A 14,713-nucleotide genomic window follows, 5' to 3' on the forward strand; every position below is an offset into this window, starting at 1 on the left:
ACTGCCACACTAAAAACACACGAGTGAATCAAACTCTACGACAAAGTGATGCTTCTACCTGGGTATATCAAAATGAAATAGCAACCATTAATTTAAACTTAGTAAACTTTGATGCCAGCTTAAATCAAGACAAATATACAAAAACAAAGGAGCACAAGGGCAATAACTAACAAAAGTTGTTTGTAAAATACCCCCTCCCCCAAATATTTGGAATTTTTCTAAATCCAAGGGACATAACTGTGTCCAAAATGGCTTGATCCTACCCAGAACAGAACTTGACCTAGATATTCATGGGTAAATCTCCTATTAAATTAGGAAAAATTATTTTGGGCTTACAATGGATAAGTGACAACTTTATAAAAATTTTATTTTTATGAACAAATACATATGAGCAATTACAATTCATTATTTCATGTTTTAAAACAAACATTGAATTCATTTAAACATTTCATAACAATCAATCACTTAAAATTCTGACTGGATGCTTGTATAATCACTGAGTCTTGATATCTCCTAAATTCCTAATGTATCACAGATAGATTGTCCCCGCTTTAATCCACTTCCTCTTCCTCCTGCTGAATCACATGACTGTTTTCCGCTGAATTTGTGTCATGGTTCAGTAATTCCTTCTCGGGGGAGGTGGAGTCAGCCAAACTGGTGGAGCTGTACTGTACTTCAACTGGCTGTAAACAGAAATGTATTTCCCATAATGCATCACAAATGACCTTTACCCTACACCAATAACATGGATGATATTTAGTGAAGTATCACCTTCTGATCCTCTTCTGACTTGTCCTTCCCGTTGTTGTTGAGGAGTGCATCCTCAGACACCCCTCTGTCTCCGCCAGGTGTCACTAGTGTCTTCGTCGGTGTAGCTGTACCGGGTGAACTACTGGCAAGCTGCCAGGCAGGTAACACAGGTGTGGATACTGGGGTGGGTGGGAACTGTCGTCTAAAATAGTGTAAAACATAACTTCATGATACATGCATGGGTTTTGATGAAAGATATACGATAAGCATTTTTTCCACCAATAATTTAGTATGATAAACTATGTATTAACAGTAAATGGGATGGATACTTTTACAAATATGTTAGTAGATTTATAATGTTTCATTGATAATTAATCATTTTACTTAGTATTTGCTAAATTAAATTAATCATGTCTCTTATCTATAATTTATTTTTCTCATTTTTTTTAAAGCTTTTATTGGAAATTCAGTCCCAGGAAAAACATTTTATACAGTAACAATACACATATTAAGCTTAGCATAAATCATCTTTAATAGCACCTTTTGACCTTTTTTGTTTGAAATTGACAACTCACAATTACAGTATGCTTTTTCTAGATTTGACACATTTTATAATATGCTTGCTGGGAACTAACAAGTTGGAATACCTGTTTAGTAACAATCCCTTTATAGATGTCAGCTCTGATTTGATTTCCGTTGAGAACTGTGACTCCTGCACTCTGGCAAGTGTTTCTGAGGACTTCAAAAATAAAAATGTTATAAATAGGCTGTGTCAGGAAAGATTACATCATGTTATGACCATAGGCGCTTGGGTCAAGGATACTGTATATTTTCTATATACCATATATCCATTTTTTTTTTGCGTGTTGGAAAGTTTGCGAAAAAGGGGTAGATTAGTACAGTTTTAATTTTGGGTAAGCTATTTTTTAGGATTGAAGATTTTTTTTGTTTAAAATAGTAATGTTTTTATGTCATATTATAGCTGATATAATTTTTGTGTGTTTTATATTTTGCGAATTTAAAATGGTCACAAAAACTGCGAAAAATAGATCATCGTGAAAAAAAAAAGGATATACGGTAATGTATTGTCAAGGAAATTCGAACTATACTCGTAACATTTTTTTTTAAGTCTGCAGTGTTAATTACAAATAATTTTTAGTTTTTTGTAAATCTTTCTGCTTTATATACATATATAAAAAAAGTTTCTTTTTTAGCATACAGTGGGATATGTCATTTTTAAAGCATGTATAAAATCAAATTTCCGTGACATTATGTTTATATTCTGATATTCATTTTAGATATTTCTTTTGAAAATAGAAAAATCTAGATGTATTTTCTTTCACAACAAATGTAAATTTGCCATCTTTTTCATGAAAAAATATTGACATAAATGTTGCATAAAAGATTTTCTGGAGCAAAGACTTTATTGAGTGGCTGTGCTAGAGAAACACTGTGACTACCTGTTTATTGTAAACATCATGAGAGATTGACTGTAGTTTTTCATCCTGTTTAGACACCATGCTTTGTAGCACTGTCAGAGACTCCTGTACTTTGGCCAGCGTTGTAACAATACTCTGTTGTAGTTCTGTTATAGTCCTCTCCATTTTCTCCAGTCTATCCTCCTCTTTTGATTTCCCAAATAATAAAGGCCCAATCACTTCCTAGTTAACAAATAATAAAGGTCCAATCACTTCCTAGTTAACAAATAATAAAGGTCCAATCACTTCCTAGTTAACAAATAATAAAGGTCCAATCACTTCCTAGTTAATAAATGAAAGAAAAAGTGAGCAAGCTCACATACCCCACGCTCCCCCAAAACTCAAAGTGCTGAAAATCGCGGAAAAAATGAAAGAATCGGAATTTCCCGGTAATATGCACATCTACACATTGTGTCCTAAATATCTGCAAAGTTTGATGAAATTCTGTGCTGCGGTTTATGAGGAGTTGCGCTGACAAACTGTTCATCACTATATTCAAGATATCCCCAAAAATCTAAGTTGTAAAGTGCCGAAATTCCCAGAAAAATAAAGGATTCCGAATTTCCTAGTAATGTGCACATCTATAAATTGTGTCCTAAATTAGGCTAAATATCTGCCAAGTCTGACGAAATTCTGTGCAGCGGTTTATGAGGGGTCGCACTGACAAAATGTTATCTGTATATTCAAGGTATGGCCAAAAATCTAATTTGGAAAGTGCCAAAATTCCCAGAAAAATAAAGGATTCGGAATTTCCTGGTAATATGCAAATCTACATATTGTGTCCTAAATATCTGCAAAGCAAATTCTGTGCAGCGGTTTATGAGGAGTTGCACTGACAAACTGTAAAAGGTGGCCAAAAACCTAAGTTTTTAGTGTGGAAATCGGAAAAAATAAGGCGGAAAATTGCACATCTACATATTGTGTCCTAAATATCTGCAAATTTTGACGAAATTCTGTGCAGCAGTTTATGAGGAGTTGCGCTGACAAAAAAAAAGGACTGACTGACTGACTGACTGACTGACACTCTGATGGACGGGTCAAAAACATTATACCTCACGCAACTAGTTGCATGGGGTATAATAATAGAGGTCCAATCTCTTCCTAGTTAACAAATAATAAAGATCCAATCACTTCCTAGTTAACAAATAATAAAAGTCCAATCATTTTCTAGTTAACAAATAATAAAGGTCCAATCACCTCTTAGTTAAATAATAAAGTTCTACTCACTTCCTTATTAATACAAATATAATAAAGATCCAATCACTTCCTTGTTAAATAATTTTTTTTTATATTAAATAATATTAAATTCATACTTTGTAGAATCTGTATGCTGCATAAGAAAGCCCTCCGACCAAGGCAATGACTGACAGAACATCTCGTACTCTGCTCCATCCACTGTATGGTACCACTGTAAAAAGTACAGAGGTAGTTTCATTCAGAAAACTTATCTCTCTTCCTGATAATGATGACAGAACTTAACAATTTATAAACAGAAAACCTACTCTGTTGATAAACCTGAGGTCCTGTGATTGGAGAAGCATATGGCACAACTGTATTCTGCATGTTGTGGTCAGCCACCGTGACCTCTTCTGTAACCCCTGACCTTTTGACTGCCATTTCTATCTCCTCTTTTGTAAGACCTTTATATAAAAGAAAGACTCAGAATTTTTTTTAAAAATCATGTTGTACATACTAGTTATATTTTTTAAGATGACTCTTTCAAGAACACACGGGCAAGAGTGGAAGGCTGGTTTTCCTGAGTGATCCTTCCAAGTATTAACCACATTGTACATGAACAAATAATTAATTTCTTTAATAGTTTATAGAAGCTTTTATTAAACAACTGGTAAAGGTGAACACCTGTTGGAATTTTTTATTGCAAACCTTTTCTCTCTAGGAATGCCTTTCTTTGTTGCAAAGGACTTTTCCTAACTTTAGGGTTTTGCAGAAATTTAACAGCTGTTGAAATCTATAAAAAAAAAAACAAACCAACCAAAAAAACATATCAGTATCATTTACTTCAGTTAAGAAATTGTGAATGGGGCACATGCAGCATAAAACATACTGTGAAATCACAAATTTTTGTGGGGGTTTAATTTTTGCTGTTTTCAAGGTATGGAGACTCATGAATGTTTGTCTACCATAAAACGTAAACTTTCATATCATGCAGTTCTACTGAACATTTTCTAACCATAAAATCATATCCCCACAAACCAATATTTTTTCCTCAAACCTAAAAAAATTGACCCCATGAAAATATGTGATTTTAAAGTGTGTCAGAGCAACATTTTTCAGTCAACAGGATTTTTTTTTTGGGGGGGGTTGATTCAAGAGATTAAAATTTTTACATACCATATCTTCCCTGGGCCCCTCTGGTGGTGCAAGTATCTCTTTTGGTATATCAACTGACTGAAGTCATAAATAAAAAATAAACTTTGTTAGCTGAAAATTATATTTTCGCAGATCCTAAACACATGCTAAACAAATGCTAAAAGGACAGATATTTGCTTTTATTTATCATCAATTTCTATGTCAATGCAAAAGTTATTCTAATTTAGCTGCTTATTCTCATCATTTTTAAGATTTGATCATATTTATACAATTAACATAAACAACAATGTAATAAAATCAGATTTTTTAACAGTAGGAAGAGTAGCATTTTGAATGTTTTCACAAATATTTCTATTTTTAGTAACCATGGCATAGTTAGAATGTCAAGGGACAAGCCCTCATCACAGTTAGAATATGTTCTATACACTTGCAATGTAGCAAATGAAATCAGAGCTTATCTGCTTCAAAATGATTTTGAAGTATACAAAAGGGGTTTAGCCCCCGCCCCCAATAAAAAAAAAACTACTTACTACCAAATTAATCCAAACATATACCATATAATCCCTTATAACCGCCCCGGGCGCTTAGAAAATTGCGAAAAGGGGGCGGTTATTTTGGTATTCTCTTTTTAATATTTAATATCGTATCTTAAATTCAAAAAATATTTTGAAAAAAAATCATAAATTCAAAGAATCTCTAAAATAATGTCTAACTTTACTTTAAATGAAGATAATCCACCCAATTATGCAAAATGTATCATTTTCCAGCAAGAAATTAGGTATTAAACAAGTTTCATTTTCACTTCCTTCAAATTTTGACAGACTTTTGATAAGATTCTAGATTATTTTAATCGCTGTACAGGGGGCCCTTATTTCCTGACAATTGAAAAAGACCTAAGGGGGCGCTTACAGGGGCTGGGGCGGTTAATAGGGATTATACGGTATGAGATTATACATACCTTTTATCTCAAAAAAATAATCCATGTAACGACGAAAATTCAACTAATTTTCTAAATGTATTTTTCTTGCTTCAAATTTACCTGCCATGTTTACATTCGGAACTCAATGGATTGTTTGTAGTAAATGCACTGAGTTCAAGTTATCGCCCGTGTTTAATTTGCTACTTTGTGAATACACGTAAATAATTCTCTCATTAAACTGGGTCTGTAGAACAATATCATCTCAACTATAGAATGACAACTATCGTTAGATAATGACCTATCTCGTGTATTCGTAATGACAGCGATTGTAGGAACAATCTAGAGAGTTCGAATGTAAACATGGCAGGTAATTTGAATTGAGAGAAAAACGTTGAGAAAATTAATTGGATTTTCGTATTTATATGGATTATTTTTTGGGATAAAAGGCATAAGCAATCTCAAGAAGGTTTGTTTTGATTACTTGTGTGCAAAAGTTTAGCATTCCGATTTGCTACATTGCAAGTATATGGGACAAAACTGTGGTGAGACACAGTTAGATTATTCTAACTATAGAATGACCTATCTCACAATGACAATTGTAAATACTCTTCATCTGAATCAGAGACTGATAAATAGAATAAAGTGTCTAAGTGTAGTTTACTTGTGTGCCAAGTTATATTGAAATCAGACCAAAACTGTTAGACATCGTTTATCTCGTACATGCATCTAAAACAGTATATTTGTGAGATGGTTGAGAAATTCTACAATCAATCCCACTTTGCTACTTAATTTTGATCTCATCTACTTTATCTTATGTTAGTATTTAATGACTTTGTACAATATTAAAGACTGCGTTCTACTTTCTGACACTTCATCTTATAATGAAATTATTGGTGTTGTATATAAAAAATGGGAATTGTCATCAAATCTAAGAAAAACAATATGAAACATGAAGCTATCTTATCATAAATAGGGTATGTTAAAGTAAGAATAACCCACTGAAAACTGTTAACTAATGTTTTTATTTCATTCCAGTTTACCTTTGTTTCTTCTTCCGCCATCTTGTCACATCAGCCGAACAAATCTTGTTTCGCTATTCACGATTGGTTGATTATTTTCGGAATATCTTTCATCTGAACATCGTTCCCGATGTTTTCCGAATTCTAAAGCGGCGAAGTTGAAAACAAAAGTTGATCAAAAGACCAAGTGAAAGAGAAGTTAGAGTAAGAGAAACGCAAAATATTTATCAGTTATCAAAATGAAAGTTGTAGCTTTTGTAATAAAAAATGAAAATAATACTATGAAATGGCCCCAAGTAACACAACAGTGCCAGTGCAGGAGTAACAAAAGCATTATGATATGATGTCAGAGAGATGAATTTCCTACCTTGTACTAGAATCTGATCATTTCCATCTCCAAAAGTTTACTTTTAAGTTCAAGTACATTCACTTAAAAATTAATACAGTATGTTGATGATGCGACTGTTAGGGCAAGCGCAGATATATATATTATATACTTATTCAGTTTTCATTTAGATCGGGCTTGTCAAACCGCACTTGACATTCGGTGCATCTAAGACAATATACCTTCATCATCTGCATACAGAAACATGTCATCTGCAAACACGGACCCCAACAACATCAAAGGTAGGATCAGGTGCCAAGGAGGAGTGAGAATGGCCCCTGCCGATTGGTCACACCCGCCATGTGCTCCTTATCATGATCAAGAAATAACAGAAAAAATCCGTTGTCAATTCAGTGTATAAATAATAGACTAACAATTAGTATGAAAAACGTCAGTCAGCATTTGACTTAATGATAAATTGTATTTGCTAATTATACAAGGTCATTGTATCGACCATAGAACTTACGTAATGATTACTTTAAAGAAGCCTGCTGAAATTCTTGTTTCATCAACTTGTTTGTCAATAATTTACCTCGTTGTAGAAATTGTTCATATGTAGAGCATGCTCTTGCGTATCTAATCAACTGAGATATGTAAACTCCGTATGTAGGTGATGATGGGTATATTGCTGCATAAAATATCATGATACGTACTAGACAAACTTTGAATGGTACAAAACTACAAGTTGTTTACTGTTTATAACTTTATTCATTTAACTTCTGTGGCCTTTCTTTTGAGAGTGTAAGTTTACAAGTGAGTTAACTTACATAATGCAGTCAAACGTTATTTGGTGATGGTGATGAGGGGGAGGGGAGAGGGTTAAAGGGATCATTAGGCCTGTACAACTAACCTGATTAATCTGATTCTCATAGTCAAATTGAATGGTCCTGGCCTCAGGCCTCTGAAATTTAAGTTCAGGTAAAGAGTGAAGCCTATTTTTTTTATGCCCCCCTTCGAAGAAGGGAGGGCATATTGCTTTGCTGCTGTCTTTCGGTCTGTTGGTCCACTTAGTTTCCGTTCATTTTCTTCACAACCGTTACAGATACTGAAATGAAATTTGGTATACAGATTATGAGATATATCAAATTAATATCTAGGTTTAGTTCTGTTTTGGGTTCGATCACGCCATTTTTTACAGTTATGCCCCTTGGACTTTGAAAAATTCCAGTTATTTGCAGTTTCTGTTCATTTTTTTTGCAGAGGTTGCACATACTGGAATGAAGTTTGGTTTACAGATTTATCAAATGAATATCTAGGTCAAGTTCTGCTTTGGTTACAATTGCGCCATTTTTGACAGAGATATGTCCCTTGGATTTTGAAAAATTCCAATTATTTGCAGTTTCTGTTCATTTTTTTGCAGAGGTTGCACATACTGGAATGAAGTTTGGTTTACAGATTTATCAAATGAGTATCTAGTTCAAGTTCTGTTTTGGTTACAATTGCGCCATTTTTGACAGAGATATGTCCCTTGGATTTTGAAAAATTCCAATTATTTGCAGTAACTGTTTCTGTTCATTTTTTTTGCAGAGGTTGCACATACTGAAATGAAATTTGATATACAGATTTATCAGATGAATATCTACTAGGTCAAGTTCTGTTTTGGTTACAATTGTGCCATTTTTGACAGAGTTGTGCCCCTTTGACTTGGAAAAATTCCAGTTATTTCAATTTCCGTTCAATTTCCTCACAGAGGTACACATACTGAAATGAAATTTGGTATACAGATTCATCAGATAAATATCTAGGTCATGTTTTGATTTGGGTATGATCTTGCCATTTTTGACATAGTTATGTCCTTTTGGACTTGGAAAAATTCCTATTTGGGGGGAGGGGGCGTAAGTGTTTTACAAACTTCTCTTGTTTATATAATGTTTTTGGGATACTCTTTGTCCTGCCATTGAAATTATAAGATGTGTCTGATGAGAACCCTTTACATTACTGTAGTGCTGTTTTCTATTATAGTCTTTTTTGCAAGCAGTCTTCCTTGGCAAGTTGAATCAAAGGGTGCTTACCAGTACTTTGACAGTACAGAATATGTCAGAGTTTTGGAATATATTTTTTTTCTAGGTGAAAATCTCACATGCGATGTCAGAGGCTCGTCCTTTTAAGATTTGGAATCATGAGCGGACTGTGAAAAAAGGAACTGTCGCATCTTCATTACAAGATTTACTCAGAAAAGGTTGATTTTTTTAGTATATCTATCTGATTCTTGATCAAGTTGGATTATGTATACCTATGAATAAGAATCTAATTAATATATGGTAACTTATCTGAGTGTCCAGATGGTAATGTATCTGTACACAAATATGATAAAACGAAGCTGTAGATTTATACTCACAGCAATCAGGTGTAAAATTTGATTGCACTACATATATTACTCATATTAACTGACTCATAAGTAGTTTAGATATAATCAAAATATGTACTCGTAAAATTCAGACTATTTTTACCGTTATGTTCAGATCTTTGAATTTCATATGGGGTAATTTTTTTTCAATTCATAAATAACTGTTACATTGTCTCTAAATATTTTGCAGCATATATTAATCTGATTATATTTGTAGGGAAGTCATCACTGGGAATCCCCGAACCAGAACAAGTAACAGCAGTGTTGGAGGAAGATGGTACAGAGATTTCAGATGAAGATTACTTTGCCTTCATAAGACACAACACCACCATCATGTTACTTAGAAATGGGCAAAAGTGGCAGCCAGTTGGAGCAGGTATAATTGTTTTACCACCATTTAAATTATCTGTGTATTATCAAGACTGTGTGACAATTTTATTTGTAAACTTTGATATAAAAAAGAGTTCAGTATCATATTTACCGGTATATTAAAGATGCATGTTTGCTTTGTTTTAGTGAGTAAAGCACTTGTAATCAAACACTAACAGTTAACTTTGTTTATTTGTAATTTTATTTTGTCCCCATATACAGTAAAACTCGGTTATAAGGAAGTCACTGGGACCTATTAAATTACTTTGTTATAATATATCTGTAATTCATTATATCCGTATAAGGAATTTGCTAGATTCATATTGTTGACTCAAGGACCAACCTAGGGGGCGACTGAGGCGAAATAGTCGCTTTTGGGCTCCAAACTTCGCCGTACTTTATCTTGAAAGCGAAGTTTAAGTCGCCTTAACATTTGCAACCCCTTTATTAAAAATCTATTAAGAAACATGGTAGAATCATCAGTAGTTGATAAATCTTGTTTTATTACTGCTGAAATAAACCAAACAGCAGGACACTTGCACCTGTTTCGCTGCTAATGACCAATGCATCGAATACTCTGTCGGAAATCCTCTAGATTTTACTCTTCCGGGTATGAAAAAGTCCAATTTTTACAAGTTATGCACAACCAGATGCGAAACAGCTGGTCAATTATCGATGCCATGCCAAAGATGTTGAAGATGGTTTTAGATCTTTTTATTGCCAAATAATTAATTCATGCTGTGAATACAGGCATACTTTACTGTTAATTTGTGAAGTTATTGACCGTTTAAGAAATTACACATCCTGATATACCGAGTTCAATCAGCATGCAGTACGTAGTACATCAAAACTCTTTTCAGAAAAATTAAATGAAAACAAATTTTGAAGAGAAAATAACAAAATTATGACTATGCAATGAGCCCAAAAATTTAAAATGAAAAGATAGAATTTAATAGTTAACTGTGCATATTATGCAAGAAATGAAAAAAAAAGTCCGCACGCGCCAAGAAGTCTCCCTAAATTTCAAAACTTCTCCCTAAATTTTGGGTCTAGGTTGGTCCCTGTTGACTAATGAGATCCAAAATAACTTCGTGAATTCGCAATATCACGATATCCATGAATTTGCAATATCCATGTTCGTACTAAACGAGTTTTACTGTATTGGAAAAATATTTTAAATTTTATCTTTTAAACAACAACAAGGAAACAAATTAACAAACTGAAATGCAAGCAACTGCATATAGTACAAATTCAAAATTTTACAACAGTGGCTTGAAAAGGTTTTGAAGATTCTTTAGTACATCCAAAGATTTAATTTTATACAGAGAATCAGTTTGGGGGAGACGAGGTAGATAATCTAGAGGCAGGAAGTGAGATATCAGACAGGATGAAGCAGTTAATAGCAGGCCTTCATAAAAACATCACAAGAATCATCACCCTGTCAAATGATGATCTACAGGTAAAATTGTCAGATTGACAAAAAATGATATATAGGTCAAAATTGTCAAATCTGCAGTTCAGTAATAAAATAATCATACTTGAACTGATACTGGTAAACTTATCAGACTGAAAAAATGTGATCCATACGTCAAAACTGTCAAATTTGCAGTTAAAATAATCACACTGTCAATTGAAACAGGTAAAATTGTCAGATTCAAATGTCAATGTGATGCTCGGGAAAATTCATCTCTGTCAAATGATGATGCATATGCACACTGTCAAGTCAATGGTGTAAATGAAACCATTACATCATTGTCACATGAAGTCATTACAATATATCAAGATGATAATTGACAACCAATCTCAGACTGTAAAATATTTTTAACTCTCATCTAATGATTCTTGAAGCTTCAATATCATTGTGCTTATGTATTTTTTTTTTTTGGTGAAACTTATTAACATGAACAATTAATCAATATCCTAAATATTAATCAGATTTTCCCCCCCTGGATTTTTTCAGATCATTGTGGGTATGGATGTCCCAATGCTGGCTAACTTGCTGCAGGATACAGAAAATTTCGCTAAATCCATTCAGGAAGCCTGCCAGCGCCACTTAGATGAACGTAACCAGACCTCGGAGGCTATGGATCTGTTAAGACTTTATCACACCGCCCGACAGTCCAGTCCTTATGTAGAGGATACAGGTCCAAAACGTAAAAAACATGCACACACGTAAATCAGGGTCATTCTTGTGGTGTAGAAATTAAAACTGAACACATTTTGATCTTTTATGTATTCATACATATGTTTGATTTTCAATCTCATCTGTTTTGTATAAATTTTTTACCCAAATTTGTTAGTAGAATCGTATTCTTTTTTATTTACATCTATTTCATCTATTAAAAGTTTATTCATTCATTCAAAGTTTCTATTATAGAAGATTTCTGTTTTTATCTGCCTGTGTATGATTTTTCCATCATTGTTTGATTTCAAAACCATACTTGGAAAAATATCAGAAGTAAATATTGTGCCATATAAAGAGTAGCCAGAAGTTTTCCTCAGAAAGCGAACATCACAGTGTTTTCAATAAGATTTTGAATAGAAGGAAAAATAGATGGAATAGCAGGAAATCAGTCTTGGCGAGGGGTCTGGGGGCCGCCTTAGGCCCCCAGCGGGTCCAGGGCAGAGCCCTGGTAGGGGGCCCAGGGGTGCGAAGCCCCCCGGACGAAAACGAAATTCAGCATTTTGGACTCACTTTTCTTACCTCTCAGGTCATTAAAAAAGTACTATTTTTTCCACAAATTTTACCTTAAAAAAGCCAATTAGAAAACAATTTTTGTCTTTTCAACGATTTGTTTGACAGATTTTTGACAGACTGAGTTATTTTTTTCTTCTGAAAACTACGTATCTATTAAAACATATAGACAACTTAAGTATGAAATTATAGTACAGACAATATTTGTATGTGTAAAATATTATACTGAAAATTCCACATATTTATTCCCTTTCACAGTCCGTTCAGAACTTTTATTCATATTTAAAAAAAATTATTTAGTTAAAAATTTAAGATTTTTTAAACACTTGGTGATGTACAGTACCCCCTTAAAATTGAAATAAACCGCAATCTTAGACTTTTAATAAAATAATCTTTAAACCGATTTAATTTTTTGACATTTTGTACAGATTGTCAGAATAAAGTAATTAAGAAAATGGAATTTGATACAAAATACTAGTACATTAAATTCTTCCCAAATGGGAAAACGGTACTGTCCCTGTATTTCAAGAGATCTTACACGAATAAATGAGAATACAATTTTCAGTTTGATGATATTCTGTAAGAATTTCTACGTCTGAGTCACGTCTTAGCTTAACATTTGATATTTTCATTTTGAGTATATTCTGTAAGAATTCATACATTTTTTAGTAAGGTCTTAAAATTATATTGGACTAGATATAGATATTTGCTGTTGTTTCACCGGGGAACCCCTCACTTAATATTGAGTCTGTGGCACAATCAATTTTAAATCGAAAATTATAAAACACAAACAAATCTTTTCGGAAGGGACCATACTTTATGCCTCTTAATGTATGTGATCTCAAACGCATGTGTTACAGCAGCAGCACGTTTCTCCACGACTTCGCTCAAATATTCGTTGTCCGCGACGCCATATTACATGACATATCGATCTAATCAAACTTCCTTGAAAAAAGAGCGCACTCAAGGGAAGCTACTCTAGATCATGGAAATAGTTGCGATGAAATCTATGGATTTCACGTATCAGCCCCGGCAAAATCCTAATGCCGGAAATTTCATAGCCGGCAAAATTTCTCGTACAGGCGGTTAATTTTGCCGGTTGCCGGCTCTTATTGAAAACACTGACATCAGGAGGCTGTCCTATTCTCTGAAATGAAAGTTAAAAGATTTGAGGAGCTCTGTTGCATTACACATGAACAGACTATGTCACTTTTAAAAACTTGCATTTAGAATAAAAAGAACAAAAATGATTTTGCATTGACTGTGATCATATAAAAAAATAATTGTCTAGGAATCTTTTTGGTAACAAACTTGTTTTTGGTTTACATATCTGATGAAATAGATTGTGATTTTTTTAATGCACAATTTCCATACATTTTCATTTGATCTGAAAAAATCTCTTTGTATGGGAAATGACAAAAGATTTGTACAATTTGAAATGTGATACGTATATTTTCTTATTTTTTAAGAAACATTCCACTTAAGATTCATCATCCTTTAATTCGCTCATATTTAAATTTCCTCTTACGCTACTCACAATTTTCCTACAGAAATAAGAATTGTAATTAATATGCATAATTAAGATCCTTTTCAACTTTGCAGTTCATAAAGGAATAAAAATCATCACAATGAGCTATCTTTTTTGTCAGAGGGTTGATGAATCTTAAGCTTGTGTGATTTAATATTTGATATATACATTTTTTCGGTTCAATTTAAAGAGTTGTGTTGTGCAGCAAATTTTGAAAATACCTTTCTCTGCATAAAATACATTTATTTAATGATATTTTTATGTTTTTTTTTTTGCAAGAAAAATATTTTTTATACATATAATTTCTTAAAAAAATTTATACTGGAAAATAAAAAAAAATAAAGAAATAAAAACAGAAGTTCTATTTTCCTCTAATGTGTCGCCGGCATGGGAAGTGGTTAGTCTACTCTAGAGTTGGGAAGTAAAGGCCGGGTTGATCCTTATGTCGCAGGTTCGAATCCCACTGTGGGACGTGGAGACTGGTTGTTCGAATGAGACCGTATAAACCTAGGTCCCGTGTCGCAGTAGGTGCTGGCACAAAAAAGATCTCTCCCTGCTCAATGGCCCGGGTGCCGAGCATAGGACAAAATTTGTAGCTCGATCTCTATGGGCAAGTGGTGGCGTCTCCATATGAGTGAAAAATTCTCGAGAGGGACGTTAAACAGTATACAATCAATCACATAATATATTGTGTGCTATTTATTTTTTTCCATGCTGTTTGGGGTAAAACTTTGAGAAGGAAATGTTCTTCATGTTCACTGATGAATGTAAAGTGTTGTGCTTGGTTTCTTTTCCTAGATTTACACCAGGACGGATTTACACATACAACGTTTCAATCTTTTTTTAAGTACAGATTGTACATCTATCTCCCCTAGATAAATGAGAAATGGGC

The 14,713-nt window shown here is 33.4% G+C and overlaps 2 protein-coding genes across 3 annotated transcripts; one reads left to right on the forward strand and one right to left on the reverse strand.

Annotated features, from left to right (window-relative positions):
• Positions 1 to 346: 346 nt before the first annotated feature.
• Positions 347 to 6,634, reverse strand: LOC134280306 (peroxisomal membrane protein PEX14-like). Its single transcript, XM_062762719.1, has 9 exons — positions 6,519 to 6,634; positions 4,581 to 4,637; positions 4,113 to 4,197; positions 3,731 to 3,868; positions 3,542 to 3,636; positions 2,211 to 2,411; positions 1,398 to 1,489; positions 772 to 952; positions 347 to 683 (listed from the first exon to the last, which is right to left on the reverse strand). Exons 1-9 carry the CDS (start codon positions 6,537 to 6,539, stop codon positions 552 to 554), a joined length of 1,002 nt encoding a protein of 333 aa, XP_062618703.1. The 5' UTR covers positions 6,540 to 6,634; the 3' UTR covers positions 347 to 551.
• A 2-nt stretch (positions 6,635 to 6,636) lies between these two features.
• On the forward strand, positions 6,637 to 13,753 carry LOC134280308 (DNA fragmentation factor subunit alpha-like). Of its 2 annotated transcripts, none has more exons than XM_062762720.1 (6): positions 6,637 to 6,701; positions 8,950 to 9,061; positions 9,447 to 9,605; positions 10,924 to 11,057; positions 11,559 to 12,117; positions 13,428 to 13,753. In XM_062762720.1, the coding sequence occupies exons 2-5, from the start codon at positions 8,968 to 8,970 to the stop codon at positions 11,772 to 11,774; spliced, it is 603 nt and encodes a 200-aa protein (XP_062618704.1). In that variant the 5' UTR covers positions 6,637 to 6,701; positions 8,950 to 8,967; the 3' UTR covers positions 11,775 to 12,117; positions 13,428 to 13,753. The 2 variants fall into 2 exon arrangements, with proteins under 2 accessions (XP_062618704.1, XP_062618705.1); XM_062762721.1 differs by lacking the exon at positions 6,637 to 6,701 and adding an exon at positions 6,818 to 6,867.
• The last annotated feature ends 960 nt before the right edge of the window (positions 13,754 to 14,713 follow it).

The sequence above is a fragment of the Saccostrea cucullata genome, unplaced genomic scaffold, assembly GCF_032062105.1.
Source record: "Saccostrea cucullata isolate Sc308-1 unplaced genomic scaffold, CSIRO_AGI_Scuc_v1 ctg216, whole genome shotgun sequence".
Classification (NCBI taxonomy): domain Eukaryota; kingdom Metazoa; phylum Mollusca; class Bivalvia; order Ostreida; family Ostreidae; genus Saccostrea; species Saccostrea cuccullata.